The 12,438-nt window shown below is 56.2% G+C and overlaps 1 protein-coding gene across 10 annotated transcripts in view; it reads left to right on the forward strand.

Annotated features, from left to right (window-relative positions):
• TACC2 (transforming acidic coiled-coil containing protein 2) overlaps nucleotides 1-7,548 on the forward strand; it is a 186,343-nt gene extending 178,795 nt beyond the window's left edge. For all 10 annotated transcript variants that reach the window (XM_046027938.1, XM_046027944.1, XM_046027939.1 and 7 more), the window contains 4 exons: nucleotides 2,761-2,921; nucleotides 3,091-3,197; nucleotides 3,541-3,661; nucleotides 7,004-7,548. In XM_046027938.1, the coding sequence (XP_045883894.1) occupies nucleotides 2,761-2,921; nucleotides 3,091-3,197; nucleotides 3,541-3,661; nucleotides 7,004-7,069 (455 nt within the window). In that variant the 3' untranslated portion in view covers nucleotides 7,070-7,548. The remainder of the gene's footprint in view (nucleotides 1-2,760; nucleotides 2,922-3,090; nucleotides 3,198-3,540; nucleotides 3,662-7,003) is intronic.
• Nucleotides 7,549-12,438: the final 4,890 nt, after the last annotated feature.

The raw sequence follows: 12,438 nt of genomic DNA on the forward strand, positions 1-12,438 counted from the left end.
AATGTGCCGGGGACTAAGGAAGCAGCTGAAACCCAAAGAATAAAAATAAGCCTTGGGTTGCTAGTGAACCTTTGAAGCGTCTTTTCTGCAGGGAGCCTAGGTATGGCAAGCCGGCCGCTGGCAGTTCGGTTCTCGCTGTGTGTTGAAAGCTCCCCCTTAGGAGTCACTGTGATGGGACATCACGCCAGTTTGGGGGAGACAGTGATGCTGTCAATAACGGGTCACTGATCCTGGGTTCTTACTATGTGTTGAAGACTTTATATACATTTTCATGTCATCTTTCCCCAAATGCCGTGAATAAATACCAGGAGCCCCTCTTTCAGCTGAAACTCAGGGAGGTTACAAACCCTGCCCCAGGTGGCCAGGCCCGGATGTGTCAGAGCCAGGATGGATCCAGGGCCATCAGGGTCTGGCTCCTGGTCCTCCACCTCCGTCTTGGTAGCAGGAGCTCCAAGAGGCAGGGGCCGAGGTTACATCGGGCATCTTCTAGGCCCTTGACTCTCCAGGCATGTCCCCAAGACCTGCCGCCTCAGTGTCATCGGGGAAGTTGTCACCGCTGCAGAGTCTCGGCCCCACCGCACACCTGCCGCACCGGAACCCAGGATGTGCCTCCCACCCCACCCCCATTCTGGGCGCTTCCCTCCACAGCACGCGGCAAGAATAGGTCTTCAGGACACAGGACAATGTCTATCAGGAATCTAAGGGAAAGAACCCAAAGCAGCAGCATCCTGCTTTTTTTTTTTTTCTGTTTTAAAGTTTTTATTTAAATTCCAGTCCGTGAACATGCAGTGTGAATCGAATTTCAGGTACAAGATGGTGATTCAGCACTCGGTGCAATGGCCCCCGGTGCTCATCACAGGCGCCCTCCAGAATCCCCCAGTCACCTCCTGCTTCTAAGGGAGCTGGGGGGAGAGACGTGGTCATGAGCGCGGCTTGGGGTTTGGATCAGGCTCCGTGGCCGGGCTCCACTCCATCATTCCCAGCATGGATGCGTTGGGGTATCCTATGACTCAGGCACTGTCCTAGACTGTAGGATAGAGAAGTGGACAGAACAGACTCCTGCAACGTGTGTTCTGGGCAGACAGTGCGCTTGCACGTCTGGCCATTGCTGGCGAGAGAAAATGGACTGGAAAGTAGGGAGGAGAGGTGTTCCCCGTGGGTACTCGGGAAGGCTCCTCTGGGGAGGTGGCCTGGTGTCAGGGACCAGAATGAGTGAGCTCTGGGGCTGCTGAGCCCTGGGGCAGGACTGCCTGGGGTGTGCCAGCCAGCAGAGCTGGAGCAGGTGGGGCTACAGTTTAGATTTTATTTTATTTTTTATTTGTTTTAAAGATTTTATTTATTTGAGAGAGAGAGGGAGAGCACAGAGAGAGGGGGAGAGGGAGAAGCAGACTCCCTGCTGAACAGAAAGCCCAATGTGGGGCTCAATCCCAGGACGCTGAGATCATGACCTGAGCGGAAGGCAGATGCTTAACCTTAAGACTGAGCTCCCCAGGCGCCCCCGGAGTTTAGACTTCATTCCCAGTGCGTAGGGAGGACCCTCGGGGGAAGGGGTGCTCTGAGCTGGAGCCCGGTGACTGAGTTTGGACTTAAGTTCAGTTCGGTGCCTAGTGCTGGTCGAGGAGCATGACATGAGTAGAACAGGGAGCAGGGCCCCAGACACGGGCAAGAGCTGGGTGGGCCCTGGTTGCTGCTTTCAAGTCTGTCATTTCCAGAGAGATCTGCCCTTTGGCAGCCAGTCCTTGGAGGCAGTCCTGGGCGGCAGGATCCCCACCCAGGTGACCTGGAGCTGATGGAGGGACAGCTCTGAAGAGTTCTCTCCCCCAAGAGCTCTGAGTGGGGGCTTCTTCTCCCCGCACTGTCCAATGGGGGGTCCAGTCCCCAGGGGTCCACGTGTCCAGGGGTCCAGACAGATGGGAGCAAAACTTTCTTCGCCCACCCAGACGGGAGAGGAACGGGTCAGCACACAAAAGATCGTGCCGTGTGGGTGAGGGTCCTTCATGTGGTGTGGGCAGAGAAGGCCTCTCCCGTAAATGTAAGCTGGTAGCAAGCCGTTTGGGGGAGAGTGTCAGCGGGTGGCGGCCCGGAGAGGTGGGGTCGGGGACAGAGCGGTCCTTTTACTAGGATCAACCACTCTGAACTGGGCCAGAATGAATTCTCTTGTATGTAACTGAGAAACTCCCTTTGCCAGAAAGAGCTCCATTTTTTCTCAGAGCTGACATTTGCTGTATCAAAGGAAATGTCCGTTTTCTGGGCGAAGCAGTGTTTCAGAGCTATGATGTGGGCTTCGGTTCGTGGGATGTTTTCAGGATGAAGAAACCTTTTTTGTTTCCCAACAACCATCTCCTTACCTTGATCACGCACAGAGAGGCCTGCTCCCCAGAGCTCAGACTACCGCACCTTGTAATCTTGGTCATCTCAGAATTCAGCCTGATTTCCCCCCTTACGGATCTGTTTGCTGCCATCAACCAAACAGACTCCCAGGGGCCTCGAATGTGGATTCTTAAGGGTCTGCAGCAATCAGGTTCAAGATCCGTGGCTAGTTTCCATCCCATCTCGCCCTGCAAGGGCCCAGCCCCCGGATGCTAGGGCCGCGGGTATCGTTCCTTAGAAGCAGAGTCCGGGTGGGCTCGGGAGGTGGGTCCGTCCCAAGTCCGGGATGCCCTGCTGCTCGGACTGAGTTGTGTCTGAGGCCCCGGCTGCCGCCAAGACCGGGTTGGGAGCCCCCGGCCCCATCGTCTGGATCCTTGTGTCTCTTGACAGAGGATGAGCAGAGGGAGAAGTCCGTCTCCCACCAGACCGTCCAGCAGCTGGTCCTGGAGAAGGAGCAAGCTCTGTCCGACCTGAACTCCGTGGAGAAGTCTCTGGCTGACCTCTTCAGGAGATACGAGAAGATGAAGGAGGTCCTTGAGGGTTTCCGCAAGGTGTGTTCATGTCGGGGCAGAGCGGGACGCTGGACGTGGAAGCAGGCTGGGAGAGGTTACAGGGACCGGGACTTGGCCCAGGGCTCAGCAGGCATCAGGGAGTTCTCGGGGCTCCCAGCACCTGGGGTGTTTCTTTTGTGGGCACAACCTCTGTCCTCTGTCCCGTCAGAATGAGGAGGTGCTGAAGAAGTGTGCCCAGGAGTACCTGTCCCGCGTGAAGAAGGAGGAGCAGAGGTACCAGGCCCTGAAGGTGCACGCGGAGGAGAAGCTGGACAGGTAACGCGGCCCCCAGAGGCCTCTCAGCAGCCCCGCAGGCCAGGCGCTCCCACGGCACCACTCCCACTGGCTGGGGAAGGGCGGATAACCCATTTGTGTTTTTCAGGGTGACTTGTGGTAAGAGTGTCCTCTCAGCATTTTGATAAGCGGAGGACACCCACCCAGAGCACCTCGGCATCACGGGAATGGGGTTGGGGTAGGGGGTGCTCGTGGGCCAGGCCCCCAGTGGTAGGAACTGCAGCCAGACGGTGCCTGCTGCCCAGAGCCGGGAGGAGGAAGGTGGGGGAGGGGTCTACAGGGGAGGTGGGTCATTTCTGAGCGCCCCCCCACCCTGTTTCCGCAGGGCCAACGCCGAGATCGCGCAGGTCCGAGGCAAGGCCCAGCAGGAGCAGGCTGCCTACCAGGCCAGTCTGCGGAAGGAGCAGCTTCGTGTGGACGCGTTGGAGAGGACGCTGGAGCAGAAGGTAACAGCGGGGGGCAGGGCCGGGGGGTGGGGGGGACCTGAAGGCGGTGGGGGTCTGGCCAGAGCCTCAGATGAGCAGCGGCCAGGCTTCCCTGTGCACTCTGCAGCTCCCGGGACAGGTTTAGACCTCGGGGGCCTATGCTTGTTCTCCCTCTAGAAGATCCCCAAGGCTGTCCTCCTTCCTGCCTGTCCTGGAATCGCTGTCTGCTCCGAGGTTTAGGGCCGGTGTTCATTCCTTGTCAGCATTCACCCGTCGTACATTCACTGAGCATCTGCAGCGTGCCAGAGTACTTTACCCCGTGTCCTGCGTGCTTACTGCTGAGGGAATGGGGTAACCCCCAGGCCACACTGGGGTCAAAGGGGCCCCCAGATGTCCTCCTGCGTCCATGGATGGGGGATCCCTCCTGACGTCCCCCAGCTTGTCCTGATTTCCGGTCTAGCGCCCAGTGTACCACACACACCCTCTCCCTGGGCGTCCGAACGAGAAGCCGCTTCCGCCCAGCAGTGCCGCGGGAGCCTGAATCCAGATAAGCGCGGGCCAGGCAGCCCCTTCCCTAAGTGTGTTCTGAAAAGGGAGTTTCCAGAGAAGCGACCTCATCCTGGTTGACTTACTGAGTCTTAGGAGTCCCTTGGATGGTAATCGGAGAGTCTGGTGGCCTGGGGTAGCGTCACTTCTGTGCATTTGGACCTTAAAGGGAAGTCATGGTTGGGGGGGACGACGTCCTTTGTAGACAGAGGCATCTGAAGTCCAGTGTGTCTCCCCGATGGCCTCTGCTCACACAGAAGCACCCAGCGGCCTCTGGCCCTTTTCCTGTGCCCCTACCCAGCCAAGTTCCATGGGGACTGAGCGTGGTCCCGAGGTGGGTCTGGGCCAAGCAGTGGGCACATACTGTCTCTCCCTTCACCTAAATGATGTCAGGGACCGAGCCCTGGGACTCAGGAGCCTCAGGTCCTCCCCCCCAGTCCCCACCCCCTGCCGTCCATTACAACCCTGAGCAAGCCCCACACTTGACCTCAGGTTGTATGGCTTTGTCACGTTGGAGGCTGAAACCTGAAGACCGGGAAGAGTCCCTCGAAAGGGAAAGAAGGGAGGAGGCGGGACTGTGTCAAATACGCCAGATCTCTTCGACTGCCCGGGTCGTCCCGGCTCGGAGCCTTGTTCTAGCAGCGAGCCCAGAGCCAGGGCCGTCAGACACGAGCGTTGGCTCATCCCATCGGTATTTAAAGTTAAGGTCCACCTTCCCCATCATTTCGGGCAGTGAGGCAGTGAGCTTGCAGCACCCGTCTCCAGGTGAGAAAGGCAGCGGTACGTTTGTTCCCTCCCAGTTCCGTCAGCATTTGACGGTGTTTGAACTGCATCCCGGTGTTCGCTGAAATAATAGCGCTAAACCCGGAGTCAGGGTAGATGTTTTCTGGGCAGCCTGGCCTGTTCAGACTCTTCCGGTTGCCGGACGAAGGCGACGCTGAGTATTCTGGGCGACGGAAAGACAAAGAAGCAGGCAAGGTGGCTTATGTGGTTTTGGAGAACAGGAAAGATACAGACAGATCTGCAAATATTGTTCTGTCTTAGACTGAAGCGGAGGAGCAATGGGTTCGTCACACACGTTCTCCCTAAAGGACTCTGAGTAGTACAGAGGGGTCGGTCTCTGTTTTAAAGAGATTCAGAAGCATGACTCCCCCCGCCCCAGGCTATCCTTAAGTGGGGGCGCTGGGCATTTTGCCCAGTTGGGGTGCTGGAAACCCAGTGAGCTGAGCCGCACAATAGCCGTGTGTGGGGCGGTGGGCTGGCATGCCAAGATGGAGCTTGGAGAACCTCCAGGAACCCATAGCTGGTGGGTCCGACAGTACCTCTCAGCCGTCAGTCGCTGGATGTTATGTTTAACGAGTGAAACAGCAAAGCATCCAGGGGCCGGGCCAGCCTGACTTCACGCTCCGGGCTTGCTGCTTCCGACTGGCTGTGTGACCTTAAATTAAGCATAGTTCTCAACCTCTCTGAGCCTCGGTTTCTCACTGGAAAGTGGAACTAGCAGGGGCTCCCGTGAAGGGACTGTTATGAGAGCTTAGCGGGGGCCGGTGCCTGGACGTGGTTAGCTGGGTGACCGGCACACGGGAGGTTGAAAAGTCCCCATCAGCTGCTCCAGCAGATGCCGTCGTGGCAAGAGTCCTTCCAGGGTTCGCAGTTAGAGCCGCGTTCCCGCAGCACGTCTTCCAACGGACGTTTCAGAATCGAGCCTCTTGGGGCTGGAGACTCGAGAAGGGGGTAAGCCGAGGTGCTGTTCCAGGTGTTTCTCTTCCCGCGGAGCCGGTGGCTGCACTGCAGTGAGGACTGCGTTCCTCTTCTGGTGGGGACTTCCCGGCTCTTCCCAATACGGACACAGTCGCAGGTGGCACCTGGAGCCCAGCCTGGAAACACAGGACACATGGCTCCGGGCGGGACCGTGTCTCAAGAAGTTTCCACGGTTTCCAAGGAAGGGCCTCTGTACAGTCTCAGGGGAGAGGCCTGTGGTTAAGACTCACCTTCCACGGGGACCTCAAAAAACTGGCGGCAGTAGGTTCCTGGGATACCAGAAAGATCTAGCCCCCTTGAAGAGCCTGTTCGACCTTGGTGGTTGAAGCGGATCCGCATCGGAGCAAAGCCTGACCTGCCTCGGAATGGACTCAGCCCTTTGGATCCCAGTACTTAGAGCGTGGACGGTGTTTCCAGATCGTTGGTACGAGATGAGCGTGTGGTTGGCTTCCCTTGCTTCCGGGCATGGGCAGGACTTGGCACGAGGAGCACCTGACGCTTCTTGCATCTACCCCCGCCTCCGTGCTCGACTCCCCTGTACCCACAGCACCCCCTCGTTGGGGGTCCTCTAAATAAAGCCAGCAACCCTATTCAAGTAGAATCGCTTACCCCCTCCTGGTGGCATTTCTCAAGTAAACCACCCAAGAGCTCACCCGGGACCAGTCTTTTGTGTCCACATCCTTCGGAGACAAATACAAGCGAACCCAAACCAGTGAGGCCTTTGCCCTGTGCTGGTCACTGTGCTTGGGAGCTTTATTTACGTTCCGACCTCACTCCCTTCTCAGAGAGAGAGACGCCATCCTCCACATGGTAGAGATAAGGACACCAGGGCTCAGAAAGGTTGTGTAACTTGCTCAAGGTCACAGCTAGAGTTGGGATGTGTGCTTAGATGATGTGTCTCCATGTCGCTTTTCTCCCTGCGTTAGATAATTTCAGGGGGGCCAGAAACCTGGAGGGCCCCACACCCCTGAAAAGCCCAAAGCTCGTTCCCATGGGCTTGATTTCCAACAGCCAGGAGATTTCAGCAACCTTTTTCTTTTTTGTCTTCACTTTCAGAATAAAGAGATAGAGGAACTCACCAAGATTTGTGATGAACTGATTGCCAAAATGGGGAAAAGCTAACTTTGAACCAAATGTTTGGACTTGACCCTTGCGTGCAATATGACCGTCGGCTCCCTGCTGTCCCTCCGGTTACGTCGGACAGGCTCCGTCTTCACTTTTTCGTATGCACTACTGTATTTCCTTTCTAAATAACGTTGATTTGATTGTATGCAGTACTAAGGAGACTATCAGAATTTCTTGCTATTGGTTTGCATTTTCTTAGTATAAATTCATAGCAAGTTGACCTCAGAGTTCCTGTATCAGGGAGATTGTCTGATTCGCTAATAAAAGACAAGTCGCTGACCTTGGCCTTGCCCTTTGTACATGAGTTCCCAGGGTGAGCGGCTTTTGGATTTAATATGAACATGTACAGCTTGCACAGGGACTCTTGCCTTAAGGAGTGTAAACTTGATCTGCATTTGCTGATTTGTTTTAAAAAAAAAATGCATGTTTCGAATAAAATTCTCTATTGTAAATAAATTTTTTTTCTTTGGATCTTGGCAATACGTGTGGCTATGATTTCTTTTCTGGGAAGGGTTGAGTCTTTTCTGGCCTTTGTTAAAATCATATCAGATCTGGCCCTTCCCTCTTCTCTGTCTGGCTCCCTTCTTTGTCCGGGGGCTCAAAGAACATTTCCTTCGTTATCGTGGCTGCTCGTAAGATGGAAGCTAATGGGAAGGATCGACTTGCTGCTTAAATGGTGAAGAGGGTGTTTTGAATTGGCGTAGGTTTTGTTTTTACAAAACCTCTCTGAGTTTCGGCGGGAATGTCTATTTCCCTTTACTGGGTCGAGGAAGGAGCAGGCTGTCCCTCTTCCCGTGTGTTCCTTAGCGTGTGACCATCAACCCGGAAATGTTGCCCAGTCCCTCTAACGGACCAGGCCCAGGCGAGCGGTTTCCCATGGGAGACAAGTAGCGAGGCCGCGTTGGAGAGGAAATCGGGACACCCCCCCGCCCCCCGCCGTTAGATTCCTTAACTGCTCCTCACCTCGGGCCCCCAGGCTGACGGGCGGGCGTCACTGTGGGGCAGTGAGAGGGTGGGAAGAGGTCTTCGTTTCCTAGGACTGCCCCAACATCACATACTCAGCAGGAGAAATGTTTTCTCTCAGTTCCAGAGGCCAGAAGCCCCAGATCAGAGTGTCTTTGGGGTTTGCACCCACCGCTCTCCCCTCCCCCACTCTCTCCCCCCTCCCCGCCCCCACCCGCCGAGGCTCTGAGGTAGAGCCTGTTCCTTGCCCCTCTCGCAGCTTCTGGACGGCGGCCGGCAGCCCCTGGCATCCTGTGGCTGGCGGCTGCGTCACTCATGTCACCTGTGTGCTCGGCTCCCTGTCCCCTCTCTGGTAAGGACACCGCGCTCTGGGCTTCAGGCCCACCCCAAATCCAGGATGAGCTCCTCCCCGCATTCTCAATGACATCGATGAAGACTCAGTTTCCACATAAGGGCACACTCGCAGCTAGCGGTGTTCGGTGCTGGAGGCGTTTTTGTGCCCCCCCCCACCCCGAGTGTGCCAGCGGGGCGTTGGTGTGCGGCATGAGCTTGGAAAACAGCCCCAAGCCCCTGGTGGCCCTCAGCTCCGGGTGCCCCTCCTCGGGCCCAGCCGCCGTGGCTGTGGGCTGTGCCCCACACATAGGACCCCCCGACACCTGGGGGGGGCAGGTACCCAGGCAGCACAAGGAGAGAAAGACAGCCTATTTCCTGTCCCCCCTTGAACCCCACCTGGCAGGGACCCTGCGATGGCCAGGGGTTGGCCTGCTCCCACTGCCCAGTCACCTCTGCTGGGTCCCGTCTCCCAGTCTCCCAGTTGGGGCACAGCCGTGTCCCCTCACCCCAATGCACCCTTGTCCAGACCAAACACCTCCTCCATGCTCACCCCAGATTCTGATCTCGGCTGTGTTCTCAGAACAGACCAGCCTCTAGCTCTTGAAAGTTCCTCTTTTTCTTTACCTAAGTAAAACGTTCCCAGGGGCACCCAGGTGGCTCAGTCCGTTGAGCAGCTCACTCTTGATTTTGGCTCGGGTCATGATCTCAAGATCGTGGGATCGAGCCCCACGTCAGGCTCCGCACTCGGTGCTGGGTCTGCAAGATTCTCTCTCTCTCTGTCTTTCTCTCACCCTCCCTTGGTCTCCCCCCCAACCCCACTCGTGCGTACACATCTCTCTCTTTCAAATAAATCAAAAAAAATTTTTTTCCCACTGCTAAAAAGTCTAGAGATGCAGGTAAGAAAAAAAAACATAATCCCCAAACCAAGAAATAATAACCGTGAATGTTTTTATATTGATTTTTCTATACTTTTTTCTCAGTGTATGAAATCTGTATCTTTATAAAGGCAGGATTAGTTGGAGTTCTGCAATGCCCCTGTGCACCGTTTTATAAACCCTCTTTTCATGAGATACCAGAATGTAACCATCATATGATACAGACTTTTCTGTCAATAAATACACCTTTTTGTCATCGTTTTGAATGCATGTGTTTCATGGTCACAAAATGCGTGGAAGCAGCCACCCGCTGACGGACATTTACACGGTGACCGACGGTTTGCGGTCATATACGCACGCGCATTGTGTTGAGTTTCGTTACGCACATACATTTAAGAACACGAGTTTTCCTTGGGTTGAATTTTTAAAGCGGATAACCTGGGTGAAGGTTGTCACTACTCCAGCCAAAGGCCACCAGGAACACGTGTGCAGAGCAAACTGGCTGTGCGGCTCGTTGTAGTGAGGGAGGACAGCCGCCAGGGGGAGCCGTGGGGCCGCGCGCTGAGGGCGGCAGGAGGTCCGGGCTTGAGTCCGGGGCTTCTGGGGAAGACGAAGGAAGCAGGGCTTTGGGCCGTGCTGGACGCTGTCGGGGCAGGCCGTTCTCAGGTGGGGTATCTCAGCACTTCTCGTCTAGACCAAGGTCAAACTAACTGGTAAAGAAGCAGTAGCTGCTCGTATATGTTAGCCAGGGGGTCCTTTCTGTGGTTTGTGATGTTCATGTTCTGTGTGTGTCCAGACTGACTGTTGTTCCATCACAGCGTGGCCACGGCGACACCGATTTTCCGCAAAACCGGTCGTGATCCGCAGGAGAACAGCACGGCCTCGCGGGCGTGCCAGGCCAGCTCCCGGCCGGGTATCACACGCGGTTTTTCTCCTTCTGGAAGGTTATACACATTTTTAAAGTTTGGGAAGCCCATGGCCAAATAGGCCTTCACTACGGTTGTACTAAACTACACAGCCTCCCCCATCCACACTCAATACACACACACAGTATACAACCTTCGAGGTGTCGGTCTGTCTCTGGGCTTCCAGGCTGTCTGAAAGGACGCTGGGGCCCCACCTTGGCCTCAGGCCCGCCGGCGTGCCAGGCTCCCTCGCGAGACCTACCTGCAGAGTGCCGGCCTTGGGAACCCCTATGGGTTGAGATCAGCAGCTTCTGGTCCTGCGTTCACTTTCTAGAACGCCACACGTGTTTGCAGACGGTCACGCACGTGACGGCTGCTGAGGACTATTTCAGGTGCCGAGTGAGTGGGAAGAGCGCGAAAAGGGAGCACCCGACCCCCATCCCAGCTCCCCGGCTGCCGGCGTGACAACCTCCGAGACTGTTAGCAGCTCCTAGAAATCCAGTTTGCCAAGTCAGTTAAAATCCTGAAGTTTGAGCATTTTCTTTTTTTCCTTTTTTCCTGGCTCAGCATTTCCTTTGGGCTCTCAAGTTACAGAGGACGTGACTGAGATCCTAAGTTTACTCAGGAAGACAGAGTGGGTGGGGAAGGAGATGGAGAGGAGGGAGGCGATCACTGTGACTGGGACGGGGGGACTCAGCGGAGGAAAGCTGCTTTTCTTTCAAGTTTGGGGCTCAGCCCCGTAGGTGTGAGGTCTGAGGGACCCAAGGCCACACCAGGAGCACCCCACTCCCCACCCACTCCAGGCATGGAGAGCAGTGATCCGTGCTGTGCATGGGACAGGTGACAAGGTGACAGGCCCGAGTGGGGGCTCAGGCTCCCTGATGGTGTTTCTCTCACTTACTGTCAGCCCTGGTAGGATGCTCAGGTTTTCTAGCAAAGCCTCTCTGCTTTCCAGGACATTCCACTTGAAAAATGGAACAAGGCGCGGTGGGTGTTCCGACAAGGGCAGGGTGCACGTGTGCGCACGGGCAGGGCAGGGCAGGGTCGGCAGCAGGAAAAGGCTGTTTACATTCGAGGTGCACGGGGCTTCCCTGGGGTTTGCACTCTCTGGCCTTGAAACAATCCGGTGAATAAAGGCTGTTGTTACCTATTTTACAAGAAGGAAGCTGAGGCTCTGGGAGGTTAAAAACCTGGAGATTTGATGGAGCCACGGGAGATGGGGCAGTGGGGACGGGGCCTCGGCTCTTCCGTGCCTGCGAGGTCCTTAGCATCCGTCCGGCCGACAGCTTCCTGTGTAAGGAGGCCCGTCAGACAGCGTTGGGCAGAGAAGGCACAGGGAAGGGAGTGCTCCCTGTCCCCGCAGGGGTCCTCACAGCCATTCTGTCCTCAGACTGCCCGGCAGCCCTGCCCTGAGCCCGGGCTGGCTCTGCTCCTGTGTTTATGGACAATGAATCTTTGCTGTTGGTCCAGTAGCTGGGAATGGCTGTGGGGCTCCCCGTGGGGCGCGGTGTTAGGCGGGTATGAGTGAGGGGCTCCGCTCTGCCTGGTCTTCGCATGTTTCCCTCAGCGGACCTGTGGCCCCTCCCCAGGCTGCTGCACGTGGCCGGGCTCCTGCGTCCCCTCGGCTGGAGCATCAAGGGCAGAATACAGAGAATTCACATCTTTTGGGTTTATTAGGAGTAAGGAACACAACGTGGAGATCGACGAGGTGAGGCTAGACAAAGCTCCTTCCCCCATTCCCTACGGTGCAATGAGGTGCACGGTCATTTCTTCAGTAGGTCCTGACCCTCTACCGGGGACACCCGCCCCTGCCCCATCATCTGGTCTTCCCAGCCCACTCCCTGAAGGCTCATTGTTGATGCTGCTCCCTCCAAGGAACCCTCCTTGAACCCCCAGGCCTGGGTCAGTGTTTTTAAATGTGGGTTTTATTATTACTCAGGCATGATGAGGCCCACAGACCGGGAGACAAGTGTCATTGAGGACCGCTCGTGACTCACAGTTCCCTGGAGAAGAGGGTATGCCGTGCCAGGCAGGATCACGTAGGGAAGCACCAGCGCTGGTCCTGAGACAGAGGAGAAGGGGAAGATGTGGATAAGATCCTCCGTTGTGGTTCCCGAGGGAAGGAAGAGGTGAGGGGAGTCAATCGGCTTAGGGTCGGCAAGTTGACGTCATCTCAGTAGGCTCTGGCCCTGGGGTGATCAGTGTCAGGGGACAGCAGCCCTGAATGTGAAAGCCAATAAAAGAGGTGATGCGGATGTGGGCTCTGGGTTGGCTGGTTTGCAAGTGGGAA

The sequence above is a fragment of the Meles meles genome, chromosome 13 (assembly GCF_922984935.1).
Source record: "Meles meles chromosome 13, mMelMel3.1 paternal haplotype, whole genome shotgun sequence".
Lineage (NCBI taxonomy): Eukaryota > Metazoa > Chordata > Mammalia > Carnivora > Mustelidae > Meles > Meles meles.